Source organism: Podarcis gaigeae (assembly GCF_964106915.1).
Source record: "Podarcis gaigeae genome assembly, chromosome: 1".
Lineage (NCBI taxonomy): Eukaryota > Metazoa > Chordata > Lepidosauria > Squamata > Lacertidae > Podarcis > Podarcis gaigeae.
Genome location: NC_139678.1, coordinates 20,198,256 through 20,218,339, shown reverse-complemented (window position 1 = coordinate 20,218,339; position 20,084 = coordinate 20,198,256). Strand labels below are relative to the sequence as shown.

At 45.2% G+C, this 20,084-nt stretch overlaps 1 protein-coding gene across 1 annotated transcript in view; it reads left to right on the top strand.

Annotated features, from left to right (window-relative positions):
- The first annotated feature begins 2,119 nt into the window (after positions 1-2,119).
- The window catches only part of LOC310852001 (uncharacterized protein C14orf132), a 34,143-nt gene continuing 16,178 nt past the window's right edge, over positions 2,120-20,084 (top strand). Inside the window, exon 1 of the mRNA XM_083754704.1 lies at positions 2,120-2,570. Coding sequence (XP_083610830.1) covers positions 2,544-2,570 — 27 coding nt within the window. The 5' untranslated portion in view covers positions 2,120-2,543. The remainder of the gene's footprint in view (positions 2,571-20,084) is intronic.

The window sequence follows — 20,084 nt, the reverse complement described above, 5'->3', positions numbered from 1 at the left end:
CATTCTCCTTTCCCTTCCTCCCCCACAACAAACACTCTGTGAGGTGAGTGAGGCTGAGAGACTTCACAGAAGTGTGACTAGCCCAAGGTCACCCAGCAGCTGCATGTGGAGGAGCGGAGACGCGAACCCGGTTCCCCAGATTACGAATCTACCGCTCTTAGCCACTACACCACACTGGTTCTCCAGTGTGGAGAGTAGGTCTGCTTGGTTAATTTAATCGTTGTCAAGTTTGTGTAAGTCCCAATTCCCTGGTGAAAATTCTTCTCATTCTGAGCTGCATTTAGAGATTCTGTGTAGTTGTAATAGAATTCCTCCTGCTATGAAGCAAACCACAGACAATGCGGTTTTCATAAAAAGCCTGTCTTCAGAAGCCCAATGTGTTCAACCATGGAGGCAGAGCATAGTCAGAATGGCTAGTAGCTCTTGAAATTCCCATCCTCTGTGCATCCTCTTTTAATTCTCTTTTAAAGCCATCCAAGTTGGCGGTATATCACTGCCTCCTGCAGGAGTGAGTTCCATAGTTTAACGATGTGCCATGTGAGTAAATATTTTATCTGTCCCGATTCCTCCAGCCCAGTGGCGTAGCGTGGGTTATCAGCACCCGGGGCAAGGCAAGTAATTTGCGCCCCCTAACCCATGGATTTGCGCCCCCTAACCTGTGGATTTCCCTAACCCCCAGATGTTGCGCCCGGTGCGGCCGGCCCCCCCTGCACCCCCCACGCTACGCCACTGCTCCAGCCTCCAAGCTTCATTGGATGCCCATGAATTCTAGAGTTATAGGAGAGGGAGACCCAATGAGCATATACAAGAAATTAAGGTTTCACCCCAACATATACAACTTTACACTTTTCTTTTACGCTGAACTGCATTTGCCAATTTAACACCCATTCACTCTGTCATCCTTTTGGTGCTCTCCAGGGATGCGGGTGAGGCTGTGGGTTAAACCACAGAGCCTAGGACTTGCCGATCAGAAGGTCAGCGGTTTGAATCCCCGCGACGGGGTGAGCTCCCGTTGCTTGGTCCCTGCTCCTGCCAACCTAGCAGTTCGAAAGCACGTCAAAGTGCAAGAAGATAAATAGGTACCGCTCCAGCGGGAAGGTAAACGGCATTTCCCTGCACTGCTCTGATTCGCCAGAAGCGGCTTAGTCATGCTGGCCACATGACCCGGAAACTGTACGCCGGCTCCCTCGGCCAATAAAGCGAGATGAGCACTGCAACCCCAGAGTCGGTCACGACTGGACCTAATGCTCAGGGGTCCCTTTACCTTTACCTTGTTTTCACCACCCTGAACTATTTAGTACAGGCCCACTCCTGATCCTGGTGGGGTGAAGGGTGGGGACACTCCATTTCAACATCTCTCCCTGCAGAGAACTGTTTCTTTATCCTTACTCTCTGCTCCCTGCTACATAACCAAGTCCTGATACAGGAAGACCTCTCCTCTTGAATCATAGGATTGTGGAGCTGGAAGGGAGTTGGAGGATCATCTAATCCAGGTATGTCCAACAGGTAGATCGTGATCTACTGGTAGATCACTGGACATCTGTGATAGATCACCGGTTCCCCCCAAAGAAGCCTGCACCCCTAAAAAACGAGGCTTTCCTCCTTCCAAATAAAGCTCAACAACTTTGACCTGAACCCCCCAAAAAGGGTAGATTACTGCCAGTTTTTAACTCTGTGAGTAGATCGCAGTGTCTTGGGAGCTGGCCATCCACCTCGATCCATTGCAGGAATAGGGGGATCGAACCTGTAATCTTGTCGTCATCAGCACCGCGCTCTAACCAACGGAGCTATTTCTTATTCCATAACTGCGCAGCTTGCTCAGGAGTCTTTGGTGAGGCGCCTTGTAAAAAAAAAGAAAAAAGAAAGCCTTTTGAAAATCTAATGAGCGCTTACGAACAACGGAGATGCTGTACGGCTGGGAAAACAGAAGTGACCTGTTGAACGTCTGCCTGCCTCTCATATCATCCAGGCATTTTTTTTAAGGCACAGGAGACCTGCCAAGGGGGAACACACACACACACACTCCATCTGCGTGTGCGTAATGTGTGTGTGTTTGGCATCGTAGCTGCGGACTCAGGTGGTTGGCTGGCTTAGCAGTTTCCTTTGCACGAGGCAGAAGCCGGAGCAGGAGGCGAAGAGGGGAGAGTCTGTCCCCCTTTGTCTGCTGCTGCTGCTGCGACTGAGCGGCCCGGGAAAGGGGGCGTGGCCAGGCAGCAGCGAAGGCGGCTCCTCGCGCGGACTAGTTGCTTGTGGAGACTCCAGCTGGCGCCGCCGCCGCCGCCACAGCCAGCATCGGGGCGGACCATGTTCCGAGGAAGCTGGGGACAGCCAGGCAGCCGCGCGGGCTCCGCCACCCCAGGGAGCTGGAACTGGTAACGCGCCCCAAGCTGCTGCTGGGGGAGGCCCCTCCCCAGCCCCCCAGAGACGAAGCCACGCCGGGGGGCAGCAGCAACCTCAGCACCAGCTTCACCGCCAGCTCGGCGAGGAGCACCAACAACAACAGCGCCAGCAGCAGCAGCAGCACCTCGGGATCCAGCAGCACCATGGATCTCTCCTTTATGGCCGCGCAGGTAAATGGCGAGAGGCGGCGTCCCGACCCCACCCCGTCGAGGGTCCGCTGAGCCTTCCAACCGCCCCTCTCCGCGCCCCCGAATATTGGGAGGGGTGGTTTGCAACAGCGGACATTCTCCCCCCCCCCCCAAGATGCGTGGGTCATCCGTCTCTGACATCCATAGCCGTCGTGATGAATGAAAGGGGATTTTGCGTAAAGCGCTTAGGATTCCAGCGGAACCGCTTTGAGGTTCTGGGCGACTAAGCGGGATACAAGTCCCGTCGAGTGAATACAGTGAAATGAATGGAGGAGGCTTTGGATAGAGGGGCGACCTCGAAGCCGCCCCTCGCTAGGAAAGGGTGTTGCGGTTGCACAGGTTTCTGGGTGGATGCTTTGAGATGCACTGACCCCCCTTCCTTTTCTATTTTTAGGCGAGGAACAGGAGGAGGGGAGTGGGAAAGCCTATCTCTCCCTCCCTCCCTTCCTCTCCCTCTCCCCCTTTGTTACTTTCCAGTAACAAGAGGTTTTAGGGCTTAGTGAAATAACCCCGAAAAGAACGTGGGAATGGGGGGGGGGGGACAAAGAGGGTTGTGCAAGATGCAAGATTTTTGTTTTCCCCTTTATTTTGAATGCAACAAGCCGATTTCCCCCTGAAGGAGATGAAGGGCTGCGTCTGCCTTGCAGTAGCAAATAATAGAATTCTCCAACTGCACTGATTTCTTTCATTTGCTTAAGACGTTTCTGTCCCACTTAATAATTTGCATTTCTAATAATAATAATGTATTACCCGTCCGTCACCCTAAGGTCCCAGGGTGTATGCAAAATTCAGTATGCTTAGAAACCTGTTAACTGTGGGATAATTAGATTTGGTGGTGTGTAGCATGAGTAAGTACACTTCCCTGTGGGGATAGGGCAGATGGGTAGGAATAATTTTCAAACCCCCCCCCCCAATACTTCTATGTATATATAATGTAACAGCACTATCCTCTATGTTTACTCAGAGTAAGCCCAACTAAGTTCAATGGGATTTACTCCCCATTATATAGATATAAGATTGGAGCTTTACCTGTGCTTGTCTACTGAAAAATAAGCCCCACTGTCCTGCTCTGGGCCTGATCCATTCATCTTTCCATCCTCTCTGTCTTGACCTACCCATCCAGCACAGCCATGCTGACTATGGCTGATGGGATTTGTAGTCCAAAACATCTGGGAAGTATCAGGTTAGCAAAGTTCGATCTACTGTTAGATTTCTGGCTTGCAGTAGATAACCAAGGATTTCCAACACACAGTTGTTTAACAATAGCAGCAGCAGCAACAAAAACAACAACAACAACACCACACACACACAGAGAGAGAGAGAGAGAGAGAGAGAGAGAGAGAGAGAGTGTTAGCTGCTGATATGAGTGGGGGACAAGGACTTAAGGGAAAACGAGTGCAGTTTTGTATGCAAAGACTGAGAACTGAGTTCCTAGACATGCATACCACAGGTGCTCTGTTCCTTAATTCTAAGGGTGTATCCACCCCTTTCCTAAACCACTATTTTCACAGAATCATAGATATGTATTCTGGACTGGACTGGACTAGGCTCCAGCTGGCGGACTTCAGTATTCTAGGATAAAAAAAAGTCGATTCTGCAAGCTTGATGTCTGCCCACCCTTCCTTGTGGCAAAAGGTTTAGTAGAGCCTCAATGAAGGATTAAAGTTTAATTTCCTATATGGAAGAGTTGAAGGGAGGAAAGCTCCTCCTGATTCTTATCTCCCCAGCTGGTTTCTTGACTGACCTCATATAGTGTCACTGAAGTCGGTCATAGGATGATCAGTGTTAGGAATTGAGATATGAAAGCTAGGAGCTAAATGGCACCTTGAACCTAGGTTATGGGGCACAACAACGGAATGTCTCAGCACACTTTTTTAATAACAAGAATACAAAGCTGAAAATGAATGAAATGCAGCTAAAATAATATGTTCATTTTTCACATGGTTTAGTCCTTCCCCTGCCCACCCCACTAACATTCTTAAGAGGGTCTCTTCTCCAGTCTTCAGAGAGTATCTGGAAGTGGGGAGGCAGAAAAAGGTCCTCTTTTCCTTCCACTCTGCAGTTTTAAATCTGAAATCTTAGGCACAGAGCTCAGAAACTGCTCGCGCTAATGAAATTCCTCGTCGCAAAATGCTCCTAGAACATTGGGAGTTTCAAACACTGAGGACAATAGATCTGGTGTAATCCTACTGTTCTTGTAAAAAGAAGAATAAGAATAAGAATAAGAATAAGAATAAGAAGAAGAAGAAGAAGAAGAAGAAGAAGAAAAGCAATCTTTTGGCATGACCAACCAATAAATCCTCCTGCACAGTCCTAGTGAAATGAACAAGAGGCGCATGAGAACATGGGTGCGTTTTTGCATGGTTCCCATAAATTGAAATGGACTGTGTGTAGGTGTATATCTTAGAAAGGTGTATATCTTAGAGTGCTCATTGTTTGGAAAGGTGGGTTGTGGTGGTGGAACCCCACCACCAAAGTAGATTTAATCAAAGTTCCCGCCTCCTGGATAAGTAGGTACCCAGAGTATGTTTTGAAAAGTTTTCTGTCTTTGCCATAAGGGCAGCTGAAGTTAGAAATCTCAGTAACAGCACCTCCAGTTGTCATTGATCATTACTGGCACGCTTTCTCTCCCTTTTTCTCAAACATGGCATCTTAACAGTAGCTTTAGGAGCACAGCCAATATATTCTTGCCTGCTGGTTACTATCTAGCTGTCTGGCCCATTCATACTTATTGCAAAGCTTCGAGCTTATGTCAGGTGATTTCACGTTAAATTGAATTAGGCTGCATTAAGGAGAGATGAAGTATTTGTCTGCTGGTAATTCTGACAGGCTTCCCTGCCCCCCATCTGACATAAATGCCTGTCTCTTCTCTCGGGAAGGGAAGAAGACCAGTTGCAAAATGGCTCTCCAGTTACTCAGTTACATTTTGCATGATGTTGGTAATAGGGAGAGCCAAAAGAACGTGGTTGTTTTACACCATAGCTCAGTAGCTTTGCATTCAGAAGGTCCTAAGTTCTGCTCTTGGCATTTGTAGGTAGGGCTGAGAGAGAACCTGGCCTAAAACCTGACTTAGTACAATGGTACCTCAGGTTACAGATGCTTCAGGTTACAGATGCTTCAGGTTACAGACCCAGAAATAGTACCCCGAGTTAAGAACTTTGCTTCAGGATGAGAACAGAAATTGTGCGGCGGCAACAGCAGGAGGCCCCATTAGCTAAAGTGGTACCTCAGGTTAAGAACAGTTTCAGGTTAAGAACGGACCTCCGGAACGAATTAAGTTCTTAACCCGAGGTACCACTGTATATAAGATATCTTAGAATCACAGAATTGTAGAGTTAGAAGGGACCACAAGGATCATCTAATCCAACCTCCTGCAGTGCAGGAATAATAATTTTCTTATTTTTATACTGCCCATCTGACTGGTTTTGCCCCAGCCACTCTGGGCGGCTACCAACAAAAGCATAATAAAACATCAACTATTTAAAACTTCCCTGTACAGGGCTGCCTTCAGATGTCTTTGAAAAGTCAAATAATTGTTTATTTCCTTGACATCTGATGCGAGGGCGTTCCACAGGGCGGGCGCCACTGCCAAGAAGGCCCACTTCCTGGTTCCCTGTAACCTCACTTCTCACATTGAGGAAACCAGTTTCTATGTATCTTACATTGTATTTAGTTTATATATTGGATTGCATGTTTATCGTACCCTCTCTTTGTTCTACAAGTGCACTGCTCTGATACAAACATGAAATGGTTCCCTACTATAAGAACTGCTTGCAATATTTATGAAAATGTGTGGAATTTTTGCCCGACAAGTGGCCTATATTTATGATAAAAAAAATCTATAGAGGGAAGAATGCAAACTGCAGCGTTGGGGGCAAGAATGAACTTCCCTCAATCCTGAGTTGCTTGCGTTTTGCAGAGCAAGATTTAAACCCTGCTTCCCATTCACAATTCACAAGCCTACTGAATTGATGTAACTGAAGCAGAGGTCAATATAGCTTGCTCTCATAAGGTCTACTATCTCCTTGAATTGCTTTTGCAGGAACACAGGTGGGACCTGCAACAAAAGGTTGCAGCATGGAGTGTTCCTCCTATAGATATCTCAATTCCATTACAACCCCTGACCTGGTATACACATAACACTAAGCCATGGTTTGGTTAACAAACTTTGAGTTAACCATGAATTTCCCCACAGTTGATCAAACAAACCATGGCATGCTTCTCTGAAGTTTAGTTTGTTTCCCAGCTATTCTTGTCTTGTGCCTTTGTTGCTTGGTGAGAGAATGGGAAGGGGAGCCACTGGAATAATTTCCTATTTCAATGGAGCTGTTTTGCTTCCATAATCATAGAACCATAGAGTTGTAGTGTTGGAAGTGTGGGAATGTTGAGGAAGGTAGGAGAAGATATATTGATTCAATATTATCCCTCCTCACTCACTAGTGAGCAAGCCGTAGAGAACATTCCCTTGCAGATTGCTGGAAGCAAGTTGATGGATTTGTTACAATCATTTAAATTAAGCAATCCAGTCTGGCTTGTCCAGTCTGGATTGTTCCTGGTAAGTTTCCCCTTTATTTCCCTCTTAAAATAATAATAACACGACAGTCTTCTTTAAAAGTAAGAGCAAAGTTTACTTACATTCAGTTCACAGCAGTAATCTGAAGTCAGGCTTTATCTTGTGGTTACAGTTACATTGTAGAGAAAAGAAGTCTGAACTAGGCCTTATGGCATCCATCCTCTGTAAGGATGAGCCATGTGCTGGCTAAGAACCAGGAAAGGAGTCCGAAAGGAGAAAATGGAAGAATGGAAGATGGCTGCATGGCTTGACCCCCTGCTAGGATCACACTCATCTACCTGGTCACACACAGAGGGAGGAGGCTCCAGAACAGGTATGTTAGGAAGTCCTCCCTGTCTGGAACTACATTCCCCTGTGTGTCCACTCCAGGCAACAGGAAAATGTTGTCTTTGACTGCTTCAGTGAAGATACATCCCACAGGAAGAGACCATAAGGGTAATCTAGTCCAAATCCCTACAATGCAGGAATCTTTTTGCCCAGTGTGGGGCTCAAACACAAGATCCTGAGATTAGGAGTCTCATGCTCTGCTGACTGAGCTATCCCTTCAGCATTCCCTTACTCTAGGCCAAGAGTTTCCCCACTTCATGCCTTTGAGTGTCTCTTTCTACAGGAACTTGTGTGTTGCAGAGAGCCAGGGTGGTATAGTGGTTAGAGTGTCAGACTAGGACCTGGGAGACTAGGGTTCCAATCCCCACTCAGCCGTGAAGCTCACTGGGTGACCTTGGGCCAGTGACTCTTGCTTTGCCTAGCCTACTTCACAGGGTTGTTGTGAGGATAAAAATGGAAGGAGGAAGAAATATGGACACCACCTGGAGTTCTTTAGAGAAAAGGTGGGATATAAATGTAATGGTAAATTTAAAAAAAAGAAAAGAACACATTGTCAGTAGGCATGGAATGGTGGCTAGGTGTATTGAGCCTTATTGTTGACTCTCGGGAGCTAGGAACGATCATTTCTGAATGAGCTTTGCAAGGGAAAGTTGGTAGCTGGAGGCAATTTAAGCTCTCTATCTTTCTCTGTCTTTTTCTGAGGCACAGCATCTGAAGATCTGTGCTCTTCAAATGTTACTGAAGGGGGAACAAGGCAGAATTGCTGAGCTCCTGTTAGTGGAGCTCATGCTGATTTCATGGTCCTTTTGTGTTTCTGGATCTTAGAAACAGAGGAGGAGCAAACAATGAATCCCGTGTGTTATCTGTTTGCACATGTATGCCTTCCAAGTTTCGCTCGTGGCCTGTGTATAAGTATCCATGACAGTAATGAATGTACCATTCCCGCTTGGCAATGTATTCTTTTCTGGAACAAATCCAAGGAAACGAGCTTTAAAAAGAGAAAGAGGTTATATTTTTTCCAGGGGTTGGGGGAAAGAGAACCTGGTGGAGACGCCACATGTTAAAAATGCATGAATACCTGCCTAGATGTGGCACACAGACATCGACTGCTCAGAGATGAAAAACACACAGCTTCTTTGATGCTTGGCAACAAACCTTCATAGTGTGAGTATTTGGGTTTCTCTCATGGGAAGCTGTTGACCTGGTTCCTAAGATAAGTTAAGGAAGTTCATGGAAGGTACCTTAAGATGTAGATTTGAATTTGTGCAATGCAGGTCATGTCAGTGCAGTGGTACCTCAAGTGAAGTACTTAATTTGTTCCGGAGGTCTGTTATTAACCTGAAACTGTTCTTAACCTGAAGCACCACTTTAGCTAATGGGGCCTCCTGCTGCCGCTGCGTCGCCGGAGCACGATTTCTGTTCTCATCCTGAAGCAAAGTTCTTAACCCAAGGTACTATTTCTGGGTTAGCGGAGTCTGTAACCTGAAGTGTCTGTAACCTGAAGTGTATGTAACCCAAGGTACCACTGTATATGGCTAACAGGAAACAGTAAGTAATTGGTCCCGTCGCTTGGCTCTGGGGTGCCATTTTGCACTGGTTTCACCTGCCTCCCAAAGCCCCAATTTTGCACTTGGTTTCGTTTGGGGGACCTCAGGCTTCCGATGGGTAGGGTGGAAGCAAAGTCAATTCAGCAAACCTGATTTGTCAGTGCCATTCCAATGGGCTTCGCCAGATGCCTGTCCACAAAAGCTTGCTCTGTGTTAGAAACGATGGTCTTTGGAACATACTGCATGACTATGTTGTTGTTTCGTGCAAGAGATGACCAGACAGTCACCCCCACTATATTGTTTTAGTTCTTTAATTCTTAACAGGAATGTGCCTGTGGCTTTCAGTTGCATTAATTCTCTCCTATATGTACCGTATTTTTCCATGTATAAGACTATTTTTTTCCTAAATTTTTTAAGTTTAGAATAAGGGGTCATTTTATAAATGGATAGTGCATGGTGCGTTTTCTTAATTTTGGGTTAAAAACATAGGGGTCGTCTTATACATGGGGGTGTCTTATACACAGAAAAATACAGTAGCCTGGTGGGGAGGGGAGAGGGGTGCAGCTACAGTCATGCATGCTGGCCCCTTGGAAGATGGGGTGGAATCTAGAAATAACTGTAGTGCAATGTCTTTTATTAGGACCAACTAAATATCACAAAGCAGTGAGAAATCATTTGCCACCTGCTGCATATGCCTACCTGAACCTCAAGGCTTGGGGCTGCAAGAAGAAGTGAAAATATGATACTTCTTAGGATCCAAGCTGTGATCAAGGCTGCATGGCTCGGGGTAGCTGGTAGGGGTAGCTGGTAGGGGTAGCTGGTAGGGGTGGCAGATCTGGCCTTTGTGGAGCACAGCCAGTGGGCAGATGCGGGTAGATGCGGGCACAGAGCAGAGGAAGAGGCAATAAACATCCACATCCCCTTGAGAAAACACCCTGGGAGATTTTCTGGGAATGTTTCTCCCACATTGGTGGTGACAGACGAGTAGTTTGATCCAAATTGCATTAAATGGTGAACCTACGTAATTCTCTCTTTCCGAAACAATGCACAAACCGAAACAGCCCTCCTTTGAAATTTGCACTTCTCTGAATTTTGCCACACATTTCTCCAGCCAAGTAATGTGCACAAAAATGCAGATGCTAGGGTAAAGTGTGGGTGAAGGTGTATATATTAGTGAAAATAACCTGCAGAAATGCATGATATTAAGGGAAAGCGTATTGCAAAAAAAAAAGTGCATGTTAGGCAAAATTGCATGTGTATATCAGGAGAAAATTGCACTAAAATGCTGCTGAATTCTCATTAAATCTCTCATTAAAACTTTTTAAAAAATGCAAAGTGAGGTGGAAATGTGGAGAACTGGATTTAAAAATTGACAGATTTGCCAGTCCTTGGTCCAGAATCTATAAAACTACCTAATTGCACCACTGTAGACAGCACAGATTTCTATAACACAGCAGAAGACTCAATTCTGGCTGCCATACAGACATTTTGAGATGGGGAGCCTCTACATAGCCCTAACTTCCCCAGTGGGGCTTTAGAATGCTTTGGCTGAATCATGCCTGTAGGGGCTCCCATAAGACCATTGTGTCCAGTATCTAAAATTGCCTAATTGCTCCATTGGACATTGGCCTGCTTGCTTAAACATCATTATCTATGGCAGTCCAAGCAGGCAGTGTTATGTCTTCTTAATGGACCCCTGCTTTTCTTTTTTTTTTGGGGGGGGGTAAAAAGCCCTGTCCACCCTGGATAGTGTATTAACTCTTTGGCAGGGAAGTCTGTGCCATTTTGCAGTCTGCCAAATTGAAAAAGCATGCACACATCATTCACATCCCCAGATGTAACTAAAGGGTGATCATCATTTTGTAGTCTCGACCCCATTGCAAAGAGCTAAACTTTCTAAACAAGCATGCCTACTGTGGCATGCTAATGTTTCTTTTCTCTATATCCAGCAGGGTTCAGTTCTTGACAATTGATTAGTTTCAACGATTGGGTTAAAGGGGGGGGGGATCTCATCCCAATCATAATTTTGCAAGCCAAGCATTTGGTCTAAAGTGGGAATATTATTCTACCTGGCTCTTGTTAGGATGTCATGTGTAACGGTCTCATTTGACAACCCCCATTTAGATCCTTGAAGTGAAATGCGGCGATGTGGAAAATTAGAACAATGTCGCCAGGAAGTTCAGCAGTGACCAAATGTGTTAGCGCAGGCAGCGCTTCCACGTGAAATGCTTCGTGGCACGAAATCCCTTCAAGGAGTGTGGAATGTTAATCCTTCGACACTCGGTTGATCCATCAAAACCTCCAGCTGTCAAATCTGCTAGGTCCTCGGTGAATGTGATGCACTGTAGCACAAAAATGGGGCATCGCTGGTGGCAAAGCACTAACCAACCTGTGCTTTGGAGACAAGATTAGGATTGTCCAGGGTGGAAGTATCCTTTTAGGTAATTCACTGTCCATCCAGAAGGTCTTGGATAAATAGCATCAGTTGTGTCTTCTCCTATATACGCTCAAAACAAAAATGTGGTTGCTTTGGCAGTAACTTTAATTGTATCATCATAATGTAGTGATGCAGAATGGGATAGGGCCATAGCCTGGTGTCACATGTTCAGTCCCTGGCATCTCCAGATAGGGCTGGGGAAGACTCTTGCCTCAAACCCTGGAAAGCCATTCATCACAAGGAAGCTTCCTGTGTCCAAGATATATGGAGTAGTGGTCAGTGTGTTGGTCACTCAGATTCCTACTCAGTTGTGAAGCTCACTGAGTGACCTTGGGCCAGTCACTTTCTCTTAGCCTAACGCTCTCCATAGGATTGTTTAGAGGAGAAAATGGGGAGGAGAACACTGTATGCCACCTTGAATTTCCTGGAGGAAAGGTGGGATATAAAAGAAAAAATAAAATAAATATAAATCTGTCTTAAATGAGATTGGTAGGATCAGCAGTAGTGTTTGGTTTTGGGGTTTTCGTAAATAAATTTATATTAGTTTTTCACCGTTACATTTTCACAAATGAAAACAAATACCTTTTCACAAACCCTCTCTGAGAGTCTTTAAATCTCTGGACTTCCCTCGTTACCCTCTTCTGGTTACTTATATTAACCAATTTCTTCTCCATATCCATTCTTAAACCTTTTCCATTATTATTTCCCTTAATTTTATCTAATTTTCTACTAGTTGCAAGCATTTACTTAAAATCCTGCCAATGTTTCAGCTTGTTTACAGTATTTTTGCACATAAACAATAAACAATTCCCACTCTTTGTTAAATTTCATGTTATCGTAGTCTCTGAGCTTTGCCGTTAATTTTGCCCTTTCGACGTAGTCCATTAGCTTGATCTGCCATTCTTCTTTTGTCGGTGTCTTCCCTCCATCATTGGGCTAACAGTATTCAGGCAACTATTGTAGCATACATAAATATTTTCTTCTGTTCTTTAGGTAGTCCCGTTCCTATCCTAATAAGAAAGCTTCTGGTTTTTTAACAAAAGTCATTATAGATAATTTCCCAGAAGCTTTTAATAACCTTACATTCCCATCGCATATGATAGAACGTACCTTCCTTTTCTCTACATTTCCAACACTTATTAGAAGTAATTTTTAAGTTTCTCCTGGATATTTCTCCCCCCCCCCTCTCTCTCGTGTGTGCTCACTTGCTATTCACAACGCATTTCTGAGAAGAGTAATACACATAGGGTTGCAGTTGGCTTTTTAGCAAAAAAGGTTAATCTGTTTCTCAAATCCCGATTAACCCCTATTTGTAGGTTTAAACAGATTTTGCATGTCTTCAAAGTACAAGTGAATTTTTCAGAAGTGGATAGTGTGCATAGGTTTATATGAATGAACACACATGTATACCTGCTTCAATTGTTCATCTTTCGATAGTTGTGTTTTGTTTGTGGTGATAATGTTCCCTTTCTGCTGTTAGCCCAATTACCACTCATTCCCATTTGAGAGTGGATTTTGTACTCACAAGCCCTAAAGGTTCCAGCAGTCAGCGAGTTGGAAAAATGCTTTAAAAATTCTGTTCACATCCCTTATTGGCTACAAGCGTGTTTGAAATCATAAGTTGGTAAGAAAGGCTGTCCTGGCTGCAAGAGGCCAGATCCCTTGTGGTGTCTGAAAATTCAGCGCTGTACATTTTTAGTCATAACTGGAATTTCTCTTTCTGAGTTTCCTAATGCCCAGCAGGCTCTGAATCTAGAAAATGAAGAATACATTACAGCTGAATTGCCTGACCTGCTTGCAAAATTATGCAAGGTGCCACCCGAAATACTGATACAAGCCTTCTGCAGCCTACATTTCAGATATCTTGGACCATTATCTGTGCTGGCTGAGGCTGATGCGAGTTTCAGTCCACAACATTGGACTGGGGGAGGTTGGGCAGTGTCATTGTCTGGGGTCCAAGTTTGATTTGCAACCACAAAGCAATGAGTGCCAAAGCAAATGAATACAGTGCAGTCTAATGAGCTTATGGCGCAATCCGATACATGGCTACTGAGAAGTAAGCCCCACTGAATTTAATAGGGCTTATTCCCAAGTATAAGGTTGCAGCCATACTTCAACTGACATTAAAATAAATGAGTTAATGTCCCAGTAAGGCTGTTGGGGTTGACAATGTCCGTTGCACAGATCAGGAAACACTCCAGCACCCCAAAAAGCAGGTACGATTCCTAGATTTTGTAAGCTTTGGTTTCTGCTTGCACAGGGAGCTCCTCTTTAGGAATTTGCCAGGGTGATGGAGACTGGAGAAAAAGAATACCCCACACTAGGTGTGACACAACCTAGCTTGTTTGTTGGGGTCATAACCAACCAATCAGGAAGTGGCATGGGGAAACAGAGCCGGGTGTGACCTGAGTGGAGGAACTCCTTTCCTCTGTTCTGCTCCCTTGGGACTTAAAAGGTAGACTTCCTCAAACCTAGTTATAACATTTCCAAAACGTACAAAGCATTTTGTTCTGGGTAATAGAATGGAAAGCGTTGTTGTTGTTGTTGTTGTCATGCCAATCTGGCTGGGCTGAGCTGCCCCAGCCACTCTAGGTGACTTCCAACACACATAATAATAATAATAATGGACACCAAACATTAATAATAACAACCAGATCCTATATAAAAGGTCACAATAACTTTAAAATAAACAACTTATATCAAATAAAGCAACATTCAATAATCCATTAGAATCCAATAGTAAACAGTAAAATTAAACATCAGCAAATTATAATTAAACAGTTAACACTTATCAGTTGCTTACTTTCTCTCCCTCGATGCTTAAAAAAGGGGTGACACAGCAAATTTAAATTCCTAACATTTCTAAGCTGTCCTCTCTTGGGAAACAAATTGCAATCGCATAAATTGTTTTTCTTGGGATGTTGGTGTAATAGACTTGCCTCTTGAATAATCACAGGGGTAGAGAGCTCATCTGTGTAATGCCAAACTATAGTTTGTTGTTACGTCTGAACTGAGTGACAAAGAAGTGCTCAGCTGCCTGAACAAGTCCATTCTTTCTCATTGAGTTTGTTGATTCAGTCTTCCACAACCTGGTGCCCTCTGGAGATGATTGGGCTTCAGCTCTTATCATCCCAGGTCATAGGTCATGCTGGCTGGGGCTGATGGGAAATTGGGAGTCACACAACCTCCGGAAAGGACCAGGTAGGCACAGGCTGATTTAGTTTTTAGACCTACTTAATATGTCTCTGCACATGGTTTTGGGCACACTTCAATCATGGCAACACAAACCATTATCTAAGAGTTGTGATGCCATGATTCACCCACATGGCTCAGCACGCAGAGCTGTTCCATGTAACACGGTTCTGCTTTGCGTTTAGTTTGTGCAGTCTTCTACCCCATCGCTTTTAGTTAGCCCTCCTCTCCCGGTTTAAATCCCAGTTCACTATAATGGTAAGACGCAATGAAAGGGCATGTGAGGACGCAACTGAAACAGATGTCTTAGGCATTGCTAGCACCTGTGAAATGACCTATTAGTGGAATAGCCTTTGCCAAAACAACGAGGTGGGGGGGGGAAAGCTGCCATTTTTTCAACTCTTAAATTTCACACTGCTAGCTTGAACATACCATGGAAATGACAGATGGCTAGGAGACTGAAATCAGACATTTTAATGACAGATTTCGTGCTGAAGGTGAGGCAGATGGCATGCTTTCCTGACAAGTGTGCTCAGAGATGGAAAAAACAGGAATCGGCCAATAGAAACTTTTGCTGCGAAACACCTTGCCTTCTTCTGTAGATCATCAGCCTTGCACACAGAATGCCCTGTGTGGAGCAAAGTGTGTGTGTGTGTGTGTGTGTGTGTGTGTATGTGCGCGCGCGCACACACACACACACACTTTTTTGGAAGACTCCACACAATACTGAGGCACCTTTGAATATTTTTACAGAGAGGCTCAGGATAGAATTCATAACAAATTGGAAATACTTGCAACTAATCTTTGCAAACTTTCTAATGGAAGGGTAGCCTGCCTTGTGGCTTAAGACGTTTGCTCTTAAAAACAGATTTAAGAGATGTTTCACAGGTCCATGGCACAAATTTGCATAGATTTGTATAGAGTGCCTCTGGGCAAATTAAGGTGGCAGGTGGGTGGGTGCTCTCTCACAGTGGCCCATCAATATATTGAATTTTAAGTGCAGGACTAAGGGACAGAAGGTCTGATGCCTAACATAGAAGTTCCGGTGCTCAGACCCTCTGGGAAAGCCCATTAACAATGTCCCCTGTCCAGGAATATCAGCGGAACATAGAAAAATGCCATAAACTTAGTCTGATGATTGGTCTATCTAGCTCAGTATTATCTGTACTGGCGAGACCCCGCTCTCCAGGGTTTCAGGCAATGGATTGAATGTGAGGCGCTTTTCATGCAGACAAATTTTCATGCTTTATTACTGAGCCAAGGGCCTGCTAGGCTCTCAGTGTGATGGCTCTGTATCAAGTGTGAGGGACATTTGGCCTTCTAGAAGTTGCTGAACCAAAGCTCCACGTAGCCCCAGAAAGCATGGCCAATGGCCAGGGGTTGCTGGGGGTTGCCATTGTTGTTGGCATCATGGAGTGCACCTCCAGGAGTGAAGTTGAACCACTGAATTAGCAGCCCCAAAGTGGTGTAGTGGTTAAGAGCGGTAGACTCATAATCTGGTGAATCGGGTTCGCGTCTCTGCTCCTCCACATGCAGCTGCTGGGTGACCTTGGGCTAGTCACACTTCTTGAAGTCTCTCAGCTCCACTCACCTCACAGAGTGTTTGTTGTGGGGGAGGAAGGGAAAGGAGAATGTTAGCCGCTTTGAGACTCTTTCGGGTAGTGATAAAGCAGGATATCAAATCCAGACTCCTCCTCCTCCTCCTCCTCCTCTCCAGATTTGTGTGGGGTTTGCTGCTTAGCCTTTTCTTTTCTCAAAGATATCCCGCAAGGCAGAAGAGGTTTAGGATCAGAGTTTTCCTTCTCCTAGATGGGCTACTTTCCCATGTTGACAAGCCCCATCTGCCCCTCACTACAGCATGTGCAAAAACTGCCTTCTTGACTGTTTGGTCTTATCTGCTCAATCTGCCAAAGCCCATCTTCACATGCAGGTTTCATCTAGGCCAGTGTTACCTGTACAGACTGGCAGCTTTGCAATTGTAATGTCATGTGCTTTAGAGTCTCATAAGTCACTTTGTGAAAGCAGGGCACCCTGAAAGTAAAAACAAACAAACCTCCATTGCATCTCTGTTGATTTTCACAGGTGGTTGGCTGATGGGGTGTGAGAGATACCTGGCATGTGTGAGCTCCTTCCTTGGAGATCTTGGACTGGGGAGAAACTTGAGAGTCAGAGTTCTCCTTCTGTTCCTCACTTCCTTCTACAGCATGTGCAGAAGCCGCCTTCTTGACTCTTGGACCCACTATTGGTCTCATCTGCTCAATCTGCCAGGGCCTGTCTTATACCCACTATTTTTAAAAGTTCTTAAAAGTGGGGTAACAATGCCTCTTGACAGGAAACGCTGAGAATTGTAGCTCTGTGAGATAAACAACAGCTCTCAGCACCATTAGCAAACTACAGCTCCCATAATTTTTGGGAGAGGAAACCGTGACTGTTAAAAGTGGTATTTAAATGTACAGCAAATGTGGCCTACCTCTCCGGTGAATGGAAGCTGATGTAGGAAGCAAACACAACCCATTCGTAACGATAAAGACTTCTGTAATGCTTGTCTCAAAGGTTGTTATTTGAATTCTGCAGACTAATATTTTTACCACTTCAGATCATTCACTCCGTTGTATCTGTGCTGTGTTGGTGTTTGCTGACTGCGTCTTAATTGGAGGACGCAACTTAGGATGCAAGCCAAGTTCTTGTGTTAAAATAGCATATGTGGTGGCTGCTTGGAAATAGAACCGACAGGGCCTTGCTTTTGTGTGGGAAGCCGCTACTCAACTTGCAGTCGCTGTGTTAGCTATGGATCACAGCAGCCACTCCTTCAGATGAAAAGCTTTGTAGCGTGGAATGGAGCAAAAGCAGATGTGCTGGCAATAGCAGCCTGGAGAAAAACCAATCAGGTCACATAGATGCATCTTAGAGTTCTAAGCAGGTACATTTTTGTGTAAGGCAACAAGTTTTGTTTCCTTGCTGAAAGCTATACATTCGTATATTTATCCATACTTTTCGTTTGTGGGAAAGGCCATTGTATGAACAAGTAAAGAAGAAGATTTTTTTTAGCTTATAAATATGGGAGCATCGCTCTTTGTTTTTCTTTCATCTGATTCTTTCATCTGCCACCATCTCTTCCTTGCTTTCAAGCCATTCTATTTACTCTTAAATGATCTCATTCTTTCATCCATAACAGCACAGCAGTGCTTTAAGAAAAATAATGATAGCACCATCAATAGCTTGTTGGACTGGGTAACTCTTTTGATAAGTGTCCGGGAACTGCCATCGGCTCAGGGGTGAGAGAGGGAAAGGCGGATGGATTACAGAGAGCCCCCAAAAATTGTGGGAAGCAGCACTTCCTCAGCGGAGGAAGGAAGCCACGCCTCTAGTGGGGAGGAGCGGCAGGGCTCGGAGGATGCAAGGCGGTGCCAGGACACCTTGCCTGAGCAAAGCGGGGAGGAGGGAGGTCCCCCTTTACCCAAGCCTTCCTTGCACAGTAGGCTTTCGTGCAGAGAGGGGAGGCGCAGACTGGGGGTCAAGAAACTACTCTGCTGGCGAAGATTCAAGGACCACCCACTCTCAGATTCTGCTAGTGAATGAGCAAGACATGGAATAGAGGCGCTCTGCATTGTAAAGGTTTTTAGCACCAATAATGAAGCTTTAGAACAGACCAGTGAGGCATCTTGCCTGATTGCTCTCGAGCAACCACCCGATAGCCTTAACAATAAGCTTCTTAATCTGAGCATTTTTCCTTTTCGTCCAAGTACACCAGTAGCTTCTCCTGAGAATGCTAAGGCTTTGTTCAGAGAGCAGCGAAATCATAGCAGTTTTGCACACGTCACTTAAACTGTGCACCGGGAGCCAAACTGGATGTTTTCCCAAGATCCACAACTGATCTCTTGACTTTCCTTTTTAAATAAAAACTAAATGCAGTTGGGTTTTTTGGGGGGAAGGGGTTTGTGCTTCTAATTGTGATTGGTGACAGAGTGAGCAAAAAGGTGCAAGACTGCAGTCTAAGACAGTTCTTCAAGTTGCAACTGTAGAAATTAGAATCATAGAATAGCGGAGTTGAGGGACCTCAAGGGTTCTCTAGTCCAACCCCCTTGCAATGCAGGAATCTCAGCTAAAGCATCCATGACAGATGGACATCTAACCTCAGGCTTAAGAACCTTCAAGCAAGGAGGGTGCACAACCTCCTGAGGGACAGACCATTCCTGTTAGCTATTCAACCATAGTTTAGAGGTCCCTGGTTCTAAGGAAGTCAGACTGGCCTCCACCAGGGCCAGGGCCTTTTCAGTGATGGCTCCGACCTGGTGGAATGCTCTGTCCCATGAGACTAGGGCCCTTCAGGATTTAACCTCCTTCCGTCGGGCCTGTAAGACAGAGCTTTTCCGCATGGCCTTTAATTTGAACTCAGCCTGATCTTTTATTTCCCTTCCCTTCCCTCCCCCTCCCCTTTTATGAAGATCACCCGCTCTGAGACCCCACAGCTAATTCTCCCCTGGCCTCCTCGCTGGCCCAAGTAGGACCAATTCAGCCAGCTAGCCCTGGGGATTATCTAATGCTTATTTCCCCTAAATTGATTTTTCAATTTTATTGTTATTTGTGTTTTTATACTGTATTTTATGCTGCTTTTATAATTAAGTGTTTTAAATTTGTTGTTAGCCACCCTGAGCCCAGTTTTCAAACCGGAAGGGTGGGGTATAAATAAAAAAAATTAGTATATTATTTATTATTCAAGTTTAGCAAAGTCCTTCCCCTGGATTCCCATCCTCTTTTAGGCATGATGAAATGGGAATGCCAGCAACTAAAATTTCTAGGGGCTCACCTTTGTACTAAGACCATAGGAAGAGCCTTCTAGATCAAGCAACAGTCCTTCCAAGGCCCAACTAGACCAGCATCTTGTTCTCACAATGGTCCACCAGATGCTGCTGAGAAGCCTGAAAGCAGGACGTGAGCACAACAGCGCTCTCAGGAACTGGCATTCTGAGATGTACTACCTCCCACAGCAGAGGTAGAACATAGTGATAGTGTTGAGTTGCCATGTGTCCTCTTCTTCCAGGACACATCCTTTTTTTCAGGGGTAAATATTGTGTCCGGGTGGATTTTTTAAAATTTGCCCAAATCTCTCTGGACGGTACATAGACATAACTGGTGGCTAAAGACTTGCTTTCCTCTTCTCTTCTCCTGCCCCCCTCAGCAGTAGACCACAGCTTCTATAGCCTACATATAAGGTAAAGGTCCAGTTGTGGCCGACTCTGGGGCTGGGGCGCTCATCTTGCTTTACTGGCCGAGGGAGCCGGCGTACAGCTTCTGGGTCATGTGGCCAGCATGACTAAGCCGCTTCTGACGAACCAGAGCAGCGCACGGAAACGCCGTTTACCGTCCCGCTGGAGCGGTACCTATTTATCCCGCATCCCTAGCCTACATATAGTAAGGGC